Below are 14,695 nucleotides of genomic sequence, written 5' to 3' on the forward strand. Positions count from 1 at the left end.
GTACAAATACCTGAAACAGAAAACATTCTCAATAAGCATCTGAATAGTCCTCTTCATTCTGACAACTCTCCTGGACCCACAGAGAAATCAGTCATAGATTTATTATGTACCAGGTAAGCACAAAGCCAGCCAGTCACTTAGGGGCTGTCCCTGTGGATGTGCGGTGACAGAGCAGGACAGTGCACTCAGAGCCACGCCCACTGGGAAGATGCTGGCAAGAAAATCTCCTTCCACGGCAGAAAACTGACAGGTAGGCCATGGTTCTCCCCTTCCCAGCTCAGCCACTGAACTGTCACACCTCCTCCCACTCGCTCTCTTTGGCCACCCCAAGATCCTAAAGCCTGAAGGGGTAAAGGATGCACACACATTTGTGTATGGGCAAAGAGAAAGTCAAATCTCCTGATGAGATCTACCACACCCACGTGGGAACCAATCTAGGGAAACTGAAGAGCCTAATTTGAGAAAATCAGGTTCAAATATCAAACTGGAAAGAACACATAGACTGGCAAGGCAAATAGGAGAAAGTATGCACAATAGGAGGCATATTTTTGGGCAAAAGCAGGAAGAGAAAAATAATGATGAAAAAAGAGCAGCGGCATATGCCAAAAATAACTTCTCTCTAATGCAATGATCTTTAATCCTGCTTTCCTATGAACTAGTTTAAAAATACCCTGGAAACACAAGTTTTCCATTTCATCAGACTAACTGAAAAATTAATGTCACGTTCACCAGAACACCTAATAATTCAGAAGCCAAGCACAATGCATGTGAAAATACTAAAGGACAAATTAAGGTATCCACTAGCTCTTTTCTGGTGGGTTTTTTTTTAATATCTAAGGGAGAAAAAAATTACAAAAGCTCAATTCTGAGAGAATTGCATTAAATCTCTACCCATATCTATAAATTCTTTAGTAATTCTGGAGTCCTTTTCCATATATAACTTTGAATCAGCCTTAAAAATTATCATTATATTACTGATAGCTATGAATGTTTTACCTCAGAAACTAGAAATAGTTCCGGCAAAGCAGCATGGAATGAGGTAGATGAACACATGCTAAGACTGAGCTCTTGTCATTAATCTGTTTCTAGGATTCTGACTCACTGGGAAACTGAGCTGGAACCCCACTTCACAGAAAATATAACAGTTTTCAGCACAGACACAGCCTTGCCTCTGAAATTTTGGATAAAAGGACTTTTGCACATGTGAGACAGCAATTGCAAAGTCTATGAGAAATACATGCCATAGACACAAAAGCAGCATTTTCAATATAAGAAAAAAACCTGATTTTACTAAGAAGCCTACCAATTTTATTTATTTAAGGTTTGAAAAAGAAAGGTCCTTCCTAGTCTTATCCTCCTTTTTTTTCCTTGGACTTATAAATCCAGCAGTTTTATAACTGACAAGATTTCAGAATTTGTACATTTCTGACAGAATTTAATCCTATTATCTGCTGCATCACTCAAGAGCTAAGATGATAAACCCCTGTCTCTCAGAATGGCTAAATTCCAAAAAACCCTCTCAACTGTTAAATAGCTTTTCAAATTCAGGCATCCACAAACTCCTCTCTAAACAGATTACCCACAGCTATTCAAAATTTATCTCTAGATAAGTGTTTATATCAAAACATGTGAAAGTCACTGTGAGAATCTTTAGGCTATTAGATTTAAAAGCTTCCCTTAGTTTCAGCCCTTATTTATACACATTTATATTTACAAGGTTGTCAACCACTTTCTCCCAGTAGTTTCAAATACAATTTTTTTTCACAAAAGCAAAAGCTTCTGGAAACAGGAAATACTTCAATTTCATGAAGCAGAATGGAAGAAAACTGCCTGAAACTCAGTTTGCACCTGGGTTTAATATTGATACTCAAAACATCTTCAATGTTTCTTACTACTTGCATCAGCACATCAGCAGATTCCTGTAAATCCATCTGAAATATACTCAGACAGTAACAACTTGCTCCCTCATGCTGGTTCATGCTCTGCTCTGACCCACTTCAGAGCAAATAAACATCCCTGCATTTAAAGAGCCCACTGTGGGGATTAACTGCTACACAGGACCTTGTAACATAGAATTTTAATCTCTAACACCTACACAGAAATTGAATTTACACAAGTCAAAGCTGGTTAATGAAAATCATTAAGTATCAATGGATGCTGACAAATTGGAAATATTTCTGTGACTGCTTCTATTAGGAATTGCTTCTTACTGACACAGAAACAAAGTAGATAAAAATGAGTAATGCTACACTAGATGTAATGGGTTTTCAGCAACAAAAAAAAAATCATATTTATGGACTACATAGAGTAGCTATTTAACTCTCTATACAGATAATTTCTTTAAGAACTCTATTTAACTGTAAAGTACATATTATTATAAACAGAATTTTCAGTTTCTCTTAATATGCAACAAGCACAAAGAACACTAACTGTTCACACATCTTCCCAAGTTTCATGTTTGGAATTTTTGAGTCCTTGCATTGTATGCCCAACAATTAGTACGGATTAATATTTAAGGACTGTGACAGTAGCCTGCTTCTCTAGCTGCAGTGAAAATGAAGACAATCCCTGCCCTAAAAGGGATTGAAGGATAGACTTCTAGAATTACAGTGCCTACAGGTGCAAATTTAAAAATCCAGCCTAATTCTTTAGGACTCAAACCCACCTAAGCTGGAAAAAAACCAAACAAGTATATGAGTTTTTGAAAGGATTCTGGTTTTGAGCTTTTTGGGATACGTGTCCATGCCACATACACATCCCACCCTACAATCTCAATTTCCTGGATTTGTTTTTCCAACATTACCAAGTCTTAATGGTAGCATATAGACAGTTTGGCCTTTTTTTCTGACAGTGTACGCAACATGCAAAACTCAGGAGAGATGCTTTAAAGAGGTACACAATGATGAAGGAGCAGTGTTTCAGAAAGCTGCCTATTTAAAAACCCCAAACTGTCAGGCTCAGTGTGGCAACGGCTATTACAGAATCCCAAAAGCCTTCTTTAAAGTGAGCAAAGTACTGTGGGAGGAGAAGTGGATAAAAAAATTATGTGGGATTTTGGAAAATCCATTCTCAAATCACTTTGCAGCAGTGTTCACACAACTTCTGCATATAACATAAAAAGCTTACTGTGAGTGCAAGAGAATGCAGGAGCACAGAAGAAGGGCTGACTCTCCTCAGGAGTCACTAACTCGGCATCACTCATCAATTTGCTGGATATACATTATCCATCATTGAACACTGCCAAGAGAGGTGACAGCATGATGTGAAAGATGACAGGCATTCACTACCTTAGAACCTTTTGGAAGACTGTTTCACTTGCTGCTTTATCTCCACTGAAACCAACTGCAAGTTAGCTCAAGTTCTCCTTCAGAAGTGAGGAAAGGAGAAATTCCTGCCGGAGTTACTGCTAAAACATTACAAGTCCTAAGTCAAAACACGCCAACACAGCCTCAGACTGGGCTTGAATTGCTGTCTCTTTGGGAGGATTCCTTTCAGTCAAAAAAGGACTCATCCTAGCAACACTGAGTTACGAAGAATAAACTGCATTTAAGGCATCTTATGCTGCAGTGCAGGAGTCTCAAAGCAGACAGAAGTCAAATAAGCAGCTCCCAGAGGAAAACAAGAGCATTCTTTCCAATCATGTGGTAGCTTTTCTACATCCTGAATCTTTTCTGTTCAATTTTATTTACTATTTGTTGTTGTGATGTAACAGTATCTAAGATACACCAGTAAAAATAAGGGGGGAAAAAACCTGACTAGCTGCTTTGGTGGAAGATGGAATTTGTGTGGGACTAGAACTAACTCAAGTAAAACTCAGAAAATTGTTATAACAACAAAGAGCAAAATGAACAAATAAAATGAAATTTAAAAGTCACAAACCCAGCCTTCATTTTTATGTTTTTACTGCTACTGTTTCTAACATGGCCAACACAACTTTTTTTGAGGGATAAATATCCCTCAGCAATAAGTGCCACTGTGAGTTTGATGCACGGGGAAGTGATCACTTTTTACATTTACTCAAAAGTGCAATGATGACCTTTTTTACAATTTTATTTGTCTAACACAACAAAGCATCATTTATTCACCAACTCATAACTTGATGAAGCAGAAGGATAACCAAATAGGCAAATTCTACTAGACTGGCTTCAAGTTTGTGGTAAGGATAAAACAAGTCTTTCTGCTTATCATTCTTTTAGTGAATGATAAGCTGCTGCTGAAAAAGTTCCAGATTATGTTTCAGAATTGGAAAAATCATTTAGTCATGCTCTTTGAGCAGCGTCAATGTACCATTTATGTTCAGCATGCACAGTTAAATCTGCTTCAAGACCTTTTCCAAAGGGATGGCACCACAATATCACTTGGGGAAAAATAAGATCGTAGAGAATGAAAATTTTGGCATTTACAGGTAGACTGCCTTTGTATCAACCCACTACTTAGTAAAAAGAATTTTAAAAATAACCTAGAAATTTTTAATTTTAATTCTTTCAAGTACTTGGTCAAGTTTCCTGTGATTTGTGCACTATTTAATGAGATTTTGTAAAAACACAATCACAAGAGTTACATTATTCTACACTTTGAAAAGTACCTAGAGGTTATTCAATAATAGAACAGTCCATCAGAATTCACTGACCTAATATATTTGCAAAAAAAGAGATCACTTTTGGAAATGTCAGACAGGTGTTGTCATAAAAATTACCACCTGAATATGCTACAATATGTGCAAAGACATTTTTTCCTACACAGCAATTTTGGTTGCTATTACCACACTACAGCCATCATACCCCTTGCCCTCTCTTCACAACTCTAAGCAATTAGACAAATGCAAAACCACTAAAATTGTGTTGGTTATAGAGAGAGTAACTAACAAACTTATTTCCTTTTTTCCTCTGATTTATTTCTCCCTATTAACATCATGTTCATTACCAAGTTCACATTTGAGCACTTGGACCACCAACTGTGCATTCTACCCTGTTCCTTCATTTTTCTGATTGTTGCAGTTTTCTTGTGCTGCTTTGCCAGTTCACTATCAAATACCCTTAGAAGCACAAGCTCTTGAAAACTTCACAATAGTGTTTATCAAAATGCACAATATAATTTATCTCCCATAACCATAACCTTATACATCAGCTGGGCTCACATACTTCACATTGAGGTAGCACAGCTACTTTGAAGTCAGGAACCCACAACATATTTAGTTAGATCTGGGACTCAAGAGCTGGGATATTTTGGAGAAGCAACCAAGAAGAGCAGCTTCAAAATAAACAGATCTAAACCCGCACACTTCAAAGTCATGGGAAAGATTTTCATCAGTTTCACTGGTTTGCTATTCAGTCCCAGTATCTGGTTTTCATTCTGTTTCCTCTGCTCCTCCTCTCTACTCGCACCTTGCATAGGCTTTCAGATCCTACCTCCTAATGCTTCATGGAACTGCTTGCAGAACACAGGCACTCAAAATGCCAAACAGCAACACAGAGTTTGAAAAGGTAAACTTAGCAGCAGCTACAAGGTTCAGAAATCACCCACCTTTCCAAAGAGTCCCCAGGAATATAAAACCACAAAAAAATCTTTGTCTAAAGGATGCTCTGACTCCAAAGTTATGTTACAAGACAGGCACACTCCTGAAAATGCTGAGTGTAACGCAGTGGAAAGCTGTGATTCAGGTGAGTTTTATTCTTTGCTTTAACCTCAGGGAAAAAGAAAAAAAAATACCACTTTATTGCACTTTAGAATAAAATAAGAGAAGGCAATATTTAGACATTTTATGAAGAGAATGCTTTCTGTAGTATTATGGACATAGGATGTTGCAAGGTAAATACCGCAACAAAATAAAAAACCCTAGGAAGAATTTTAATATCATTATTTCAAAATTTAGTTATCAGAACTTCAAACACTGAACAGCAGTATTTATTTATAATGTCCCTAAATAAAACCCATGTATTAGGCAGCACTCAAATATTATTTAAAAGCTATATTTTGTTTTAGTTACTGGAGCTCCACTTCTGAATGTTATTTACTGACCAACAAGTGACAAGAGACTTAAACTACAATTATGAGATGTTATAATTTTTTAATATATTTAAACACATTTGTATATCAAATGATAAAAGAAAATGTCTATTTGCGTATATATGTGTAAGTATGCTACTTAACTAATATAATAATATTGATTATATAACTAATATGAACAAAATTACAGGCATAAGCCATTCTTTCAGGGCTAGAGACCAGCTTTATAAATCTTACTGTTAGATATGCCTTCCAAATTATAAATGCCAAATACCAGCCTAATCAAGCTGAAATGTTTCTACAGAGTCCTAAAGATTTGGTTACCCAAGCTAGGCACACATCATACCTGTGGCACTTGCTTGCAGCAAATTCCTCTCTCATCCCTGCTTACCATGCTTTGGTTCATCTCAGAGAGAGATCTTGGAAGTCCTTAATTAGCTGAAGTGAAAGCCAAGTCTTTAACTAGATAAAATCCCTCAAAGGATGGTGTCAGTCAAGCAGTGTCCTTGGCCTGCCAGCAGCAGTGGTGTTCCCCAGGTGCACAGGCCAGGCTGCAGTGTCCCTTCCAGCCCTGCCAGTAACCAGGTGAACAGCACAGGGCATCTTCACTGGCTGCCCTTGGGAGGGGAATTTTAGCTGGAATTTTAGCACCACACATCAGGTGCATCCTTCCCAGCTAAATTGTTCCTGTGTCACTCATCAGCAGGAGGTGTCTGCTGAACATTTGTACAAACCAACAGCACAGTGCTGGTGACTGGGGTGGCTGAAGCTAGGAAGTGTTGGCATGAGAATGTTGATATTCCAGTAAGAAGAATAATTGCTAAGAATTTCATGGACTGTTCAGTCACTGAAGGTGGATTCCCCTAATGCAAATGTATTATGCTTAAACATTTAGTGTACTTAGGGTTCAAGACACTAAGAATCACCTTTATACAATTGCCTGTATTGCCAAATATCCCTGACTTATGACTCTGGACAGGAGTATCAGCCAAAATCAAGAGGTTTATGCTGCTACTCCCAATTGTTACCTGAGCAGCAGCAGGATCCAGTGTATAAAATCCCTCAAAAGGCTGCAATGACTCAAATCAATAATGCTGCAGAACAAACCACAGAACATAAATGCCTACTAGAAACAGCCCAATGCAAAACACAAATACCGACACTGAGTGAACAGAGATCCATCCAGCACGAGCCCAAACAAGTCTGAAAATGGCTTTACTTTGTTTTTACACTTCTACCTGCTGAGGCACATTTATCACTGAAAGCAACTTTTCCTGAAGCACTGCTCATCTAATTTGTAGTCAGTGCCTGTAGCACCTTCCTCCCTCTCCTACACTACACTAGTCATTGTGAGAGTTTGCTATTGCTGGAATGCTGCAATTACTGGCTCTGCCCAAGTCCTACAGTCACATCACCTATAAGATGTAAATAGAAATGCACAGAAAAGTTAAATCTGCTCTTAACAATTATTACACCATGGTGATTTCCCGCCAACAGAGAATGAGGCCTTTGTTCCATGCCAACATTTAACAATTTCTGCAAATATAGTCTATACAGAAAAAAAAACTTCATGACCTACTCAACAAAATTTTTTGTGATGCCATAACTTTCTAATTTTTAAAAGACATACAGATAAAAAATACACAGATAAAATGTAAGGTGTTCTAAAAATGGCTGTATCAAATAGAACTGTGCCTGTCCCAAAGGGCACAGCTTTAAGGTGTCAGATTTTCAATCAGTGTTGCTGCAGCAGCACACAAGCCAAGTGTAACCCAGTTCCAAGGACAAGGCCAGGAAAGAAGCTCCCAGAATGCAATGGGCAAAAACAGAACCACAGAAGCCACATCACTCATGCCATCCTGCTTGCTGTGTTTGGAATTTCTGAAGGATATTTGTTTGCAGACTATTTAAATTCTCCAAATAGTGCAGTCTAATTGATATTTATATAATATTCTTCTCCTAGTTATCTGTATTTTCCTCTCCCGCTTACACTTACATTTTTTTGCAACAGATGTTATAAAAGTTTCTATACCAGAGTGAACTTAACAGACACTGAATAACACTATGTTTCTCAGTTTATAGCTACACAACATCAGATAAATATTCACAGGTCATATGGATATAAACATTATAACAAACTTGACAAGTTTTAGTTCATAATGCAGACAGCACATAGAATCAAATATTTGAAAAGTCACTATTTCTGACTGTGTTCTTTTACCATACACAGGAGCAGGGAATAATCACAGGATCATTTCAGCTGAAGAGAGTCCAGCCACTAATCAACTAAACCTAGTTATCATTCTTATTTCCCACACGGAATTATTGTGTTTAGTGCTTCTACAGCAAATAATTATTTCACTTACTATTTCAAAGGCTTCAAAGCTTTTGCACTGAAAGAACAGTGAAAAGTAGCCAAGCTTGCTTTGCACAGTTTGAGCTGACATATTGTGCGCCGTGACCTTGTATTACAAATATACCATTATTCAATTAGATTTCTTGACTTACTGAGCAATCTGAATCATTCCGTACCTCTAAATGAAAGGGGAAGCTTGAGCTAAAATTGAACCCCTCCCAAAACAATTCTGCTGCATACTATAACAATATATAATTCTCATATACCAGTTACTAAGTATTACTAAATATAAAATGGCAAAGTCAGGTAAACAGTTACATTGCCTCCTCACTACCAAATAATATCACAATTCAATTAAAGTTTGTTCTAAAGCAACAGTCCTTTTATCTGAATATTGTTTCAAAATCTTCAAATTAAATGTCTTTTTCCAAATAAGTAGTATTTCAAAAACTACATCCACAAAGCTGTTGGGCAGATTTTCACCCTGGTAGAGCAGCATAGCACAAGAGAATTCAATAAACCTTTAGACATTCCAACCAATTAAGAAACTAAAATCTGCATTTCAAAAGGCATGCACAGGCACTTCTCCCACCTAGACCTTCTTTTTTTTTTTAAACAGGTCACATGCTACACTGTATAACTATATATATATAAAAACTTCTCACACACAGGCCATTATGATTCCAAAAATTCAAAATTGTATCTTACCAAGACTGAACTCCAGCTTTGGCTCATTTGCAATTCTCTGAATACCTTAAAAGGTCAAGAAAAAGAAAAAATTAGAGATAATTTGATTTCCATGTCTTAATTTCTAATACATAGCCATTGCCACTGAAGTAACATTTTATGTTAGAAACTCATGGGCAAAGCAAACTTGGATGAAATATTTGCCTGAAAAAAAGGCTACTTTTGAAGAAGACTTCCTTCTTAATAGAAACTTTCTGTTGCTGGGAAAGGAAACTAGGAAAAAAACCCAAGTTTTCATGGATGGGTTGCTTGTAAGATTTTCAGTTACAGCGACTGACTATATATGTGTTGGAAAATATTAAGTCTCATAATTTTTAAGTAGGTATGTCATCATATAAAAAACAAACTCCATGTTTAGTGAAAGTAGGTAGATCAGGTTAATATAGTAAAATATAAACCCATTATTGATCTACAAACAAACTGTAAAGCAATAAGCCCAACTTCTTTTTGTTGGAGAATAAATACATTAATTCCTCTTCTTACATAGCAGGAACAGTTTAATCCATTGTGGAATTATGTTCTATTGCAAAGGGCAATAATTTCTTGCTATTTCTTGTGCTAAAATAAAGGAGTGAATCACAGAGATGCAACAACAGAAAAGTAGGAAGCAAGGAGGGATGGGTGAGTAACACTTAATTGTTCATCTGATGCACAAAGTAATTGCATAACAAGTACAGTTTCAATGAACTTCTAGAAGTTAAACTCTCTCGTCTTGACATTTTTGTACTGTCTCCATTAAGCATTATTAAATATTGGTCGGTATTGAAGAATGTGGTGAGATGGGAAGGATTGAGTTAGTATATGAACTGGAGCAAGACTTTTGTTAAAAAAAAAATTAAAAACCCATGAACAGAAAAATCACCCCAAGATTATAGCTGTGTCTGCTCCATAAAAACATGATTCTGCTAAGTCTAGATTCACACCGTTCTCATTAGTGTAGCTATTCATTCCCATCTGTGTGAGGAAAATTACAGCTGCAGAGCTTAGAAAGGTCAAAAAGGAAAGAAAAAAGGGGTTTTGGGCTTTTTTAATGGAGCTTTAGCAAATTTCTGAGTTGAATTCTGCCGGTAGCATATTGGCCTGAAACAACTTCATGAATATGCTGGCTACAGAACTGATTAAGTGACCGGGCAACTGAAATAGAGTCTTTTGACTCCACTGCACCAAATACAACTCAACATATGGCTACTTGCATTCAAATCCCCAGACTGCTTTCACATCACATAGAACAAACCTGTGATACTAGTTTAAGTATCACTAAAGATTTATAGACTTATTAACATTATCAGACTATATTTTAAACAGTAGTCCATATAGCACATAGAAGAGGAAAAAAATGCTTTAATTCTTATGAAGAAAATAAGTTAGAGAGAAAAACTCAGAAACACAGAAATCACACAGTTGTTCCCCTGAAGGTTATGTGCATAAATCAAAATATATCAGGGAAAAAAATTTAAAGACAATTTTCATCAGTTTATTTCCTCTAAACTGCACTTTGACAAGCAAGAAGTTGAACATCATTTTGCACCCTGCTTGTGACACTATCTGAACTGCCACAGAGACTGGGCCACCTTTATTGTACCATTCCATAAAATGAATACATGCACTTACTCGTAAACTGGGGCTCTCCTAGACTGTTTAACTGGGATGAAGGGAAAAACTGTTGTGCTTCATCTGATGATCTCTCCTCTTTGATTTCCATGATCAGCTTCCGGAGCTGCTGAATTTTATTCCGCAAATCTTCCGAGTTCGCCTCTCCCAGTGCCACAGCCCAAGATTCACAGTCTGGCTTTGATGCAGCTTCGAGGCAAAGATCCGGTTCTGCACTCAGAAAGCATGAAAGCAGCTCTTAGGGACTGTGATTGGAAAGGGGAATGATGGAAATACTGATGTCACAAACAATCAAAACCACTACATACACACTTATGTTCATGGTCACAGAACCATGCAGCCCCATCCACCTCTGGAGTCAAATCCCAACTCCTTCAGAATTGGTGCAGTACTAAACATATCCACAGATTAATTCAAAGATCAGTTAACAGATGGCTAAATTAGGTGGCAGAATCAAACCAAAAAGGGAAATGCTCTTCCAGCACAGATTCTGCAGCCTACAAGGCAGCTCTCTGAGCTGCTAATCTGACAAAGAATTTGATTTAGCAAGGGCAGCAGACACAGCTCTGTCAGAGAATGGGATTCACCAGAATGAACATGTCCATAATCTCTTCTATTAAACATCTCCATTATGCTCATCCTCTCACTCATCCTTGCCAGAATACAATCAGGAACACATGCAGATAATTTAGCACGACATAACTCCTTTGCGAAGACTCAACAGGTTGTATGTGGGAGCTTCTGACCTCATTATTATACACATGTCATTTGCTGTTCTGCCTGGAGTCTAATTGTTTAATGATCAAATTTTCTGAGAACATAAGAAGAAGGGGTCGGGGGGGAAGCTGAAGCTCCCAAGGAATCCAGATAAGTAGCAAGGGCTAGTAATTTTATTAATATTAGAACAGGAAGAATAAAGACCTCTTAGGCATTTAAAATTTTGCAGAATAGATGGCTTCACAGAGTCACAAATTCAATGCGACATTTAGTGCAACACACACCAAGAAGAGCAAACTGGGAAAGAAAGCAAATCAATTTTTTTAAAAACAAGTCACTAACTAATTTAGAAACATAAAACTATAAAACACCTGTGCTATTTTATTAACAAGGATTGAAGTATTTCATTGGGCCTGAAAATCATTCTGAGCTAAATCAGCTATATATCATATCACCGGACAACACAGAACACTGAAAGGTTTTCATACTTAGTTTCAAAATCCAAACAACAATAGAAACAATAGAAAAGTTATTTTCCATACAATGTGAACTTAAATTGCTTTTATTACCTTGAGTATTGAACCTTGGGCACTTGCACACATGTTATTCTAAACCTGTTTTCACTTCATAAAGTGAGCATCTGCTAGTTACCAATAACCTCTGCTTTTATGGTTATGGAGGGGATAAAAGATGAAACCTCAAGTCTGGAAGGCTCTAAAAACTGTACACAAATCCCTGTGGAGATAGGACAAGTTTTTTGTCTGGGCTGGATCTAAGGAAATCCAATTGTGTGGCTGCAGATGCTGCTAAAAATGCTGGGTATCATTTCATGTACCATCTGGACCATAGATTTCATGAGGAAAGACTGGAAAAAGAAATTAAGTGGAAACATCTGCTTCAGGGGCAGATAAAAAGCTAATAAGGATTCAAATGCTTGCCTTTAACCCTGACTCAGTCAGAAAAAACAGGTATTCAATGCTTGAGAGAAGAATATTCAAAATCTTAGAGAGTTTCAGATGTTCATTAGATCCTGTTTTCAGACAAGATCTTTTCTTGAACGACCAAATCTGACCAAGATGAGCTCTGCTGTTTGTCCAAGATGACTGGAGAGACAGAAGATTTAGCTTTAAGCTCTCCTGTGATCTGGTACTCCATATGAGCCATACTTTCATGAAGTAACCTTCAGAAAGACCAGTATTTAGAAGAGCTATTAACTTTTCTGTTGCTCTGATAAGGTCCACACCAGCAGAATGCCCTACTTCCTCCTGTCATTGACATCAATGAGTCTGAAGTCTGTCATTATTTCATAGTATTTTTGAGCTACTAGTGGAAAATTGAAAGGAAAGGAAAGAAAAGGTATGTAAGAATCAAGATCAAAATTAACTAATTCACTTTAGTTAAAAAAAAACAAAACATAAAACAAAAACCAACCAAACAAAACGTTAAAAACTGCACAACAACAGTAAGAAACCACCACACAAACAAAAAAAGCCACCAAAATGCATACACACAAAAAACAAACCACAAAGTTAACATGTGCTTATACCATTCAACCTTTTAAAGGAAAAAAACACAGACAATTTTAATAAAAGCAGTTTGGATATCCAAAATACCTTAGGTGAAAGAAAAGCTGTCAAAGAAACAAGTCAACATCTAACAGCCAAAATACAAATATACCCAGGTGTTCTTTTCTTTTCTCCCTTTATCTTTAAATAGAAATAGGAACAATAATCTTGCCTTGAAATATCCTACCACTAGCTTGATAAAAAACATCTGCTTTAGGAGGAAATCTATGTTTCTCAATTCATGAAATCATGTTATTTATATTTACCTCTTAGCTGTAAAAATCAGACTGCCAAGCTCAAAACGCATACTGAATCATCATTAATATGCATGGAACCAGAAATGAGAGTGAAATGCAGTAGGAGTGGGCATAATTCTGATCTAACAGGTGCAAGTTTTGAGATGTGGAAATTCATTCTAAACTATCACTTCAGAACACTACAGTTTGCTATATTTAGATCCTTGGAGTACTCTGAGAGCTAAGTTAAATTCTGAAAAGCATATGAAAATGCCTGGAAAATACTCATCACTGCAAATGTAAAAAGTTTCATTCTGCAGTAAGAATGAAGGTATCAGTAGGTACACTGATACCAGTATACCTGGTAGGTAAGTTACCTACCTCAGTTGGTAAGTTACCTATTTTCCATTCTGTTTCAATGCACATAATCACAGCATGGTTTGTGTTGGAAGGGACCTTAAAGATTATCTGGCTCAATCCCTCTGCCCCTGGACAGGAATACCTTCTGCTAGACCAGGTTGCTGAAGGACCCATCCGACCTGGCCTTGTCCCCAGAGATGGGACACCCACAACTTCTCTGGATAAACTGTGCCTGTCCCTCATCCTCACAGTGAAGAATTTCTTCTTAACATCTAAACCTGTTCATTTTTAGTTCAAACCCATCCCCCCTTGTCCTATCAATCCATGGCCCAGTAAAGTCTCTCCAGCTCTCCTGCAGATCCCTCTTTAGGTTCTGAAAGGTTTATATATGTATCAAAAGTCAACTTGCCAGAGGAAACACAACAAGAAAAATGCACGCTGGTAAAAAAAGTCTGTTGCAATAAAGGAGCACACAGGTTTATTTATGTAATAAAGATCATAATCTCTTTGCTCTTCTCCTTCAAATAGTTGCTGACTATTATTTTAAATCAGCTGCATACAGTACTCCCTAACAAGCGCAGACATTTAATTCCAAATATCAGTAGGGGGAGAAAATTGATATGAATCTTTCCCAAAATGAAACTAATGGACCAACAAATGTAATGAAGGCCTCAAACAAAGCGCAGACATATCAGAAGAGTTATATAAATAATTAAATAAAAATTTCTACTTCATGTTTTATTAAAATATTAACACTCAAATAAATAAGAGATATGTTAATTTATAACAATATAAATAATAGACCTAAATGCAGTAGTATTTCATAGGTGGACAAAAGCACTTCACACTTTGCTGATAAGAAGTTATTGTAGAACACAAGCACCCTGCGCTATAGTGTTACTGCTGAAAGGAGTTACCATGAGTAGTTTTGGAAAAAAACCTTACCTTTTGCAAGCATTTACTGCTAACCTCAACAACAACAGTGGCTTATCTAGTTTGCACTCCTAATTTTATTGTTGTGATACCATTTTTGAACATGATGACATGTAAGCTTTAAGAACTTTCTATATTAAGAGAATTTTCTACTTGTGAATCTG

General features: G+C 36.9%; 1 protein-coding gene across 1 annotated transcript in view; it reads right to left on the reverse strand.

Moving 5' to 3' along the window:
• The window catches only part of INPP4B (inositol polyphosphate-4-phosphatase type II B), a 295,785-nt gene that overhangs the window by 178,623 nt on the left and 102,467 nt on the right, over nt 1–14,695 (reverse strand). Inside the window, exons 2-3 of the mRNA XM_064416567.1 lie at nt 10,721–10,930; nt 9,071–9,115 (exon numbers count right to left, since the gene is read on the reverse strand). Of these exons, the coding sequence (XP_064272637.1) occupies nt 9,071–9,115; nt 10,721–10,811 (136 nt within the window). The 5' untranslated portion in view covers nt 10,812–10,930. The remainder of the gene's footprint in view (nt 1–9,070; nt 9,116–10,720; nt 10,931–14,695) is intronic.

The sequence above is a fragment of the Passer domesticus genome, chromosome 4 (genome assembly GCF_036417665.1).
Source record: "Passer domesticus isolate bPasDom1 chromosome 4, bPasDom1.hap1, whole genome shotgun sequence".
Lineage (NCBI taxonomy): Eukaryota > Metazoa > Chordata > Aves > Passeriformes > Passeridae > Passer > Passer domesticus.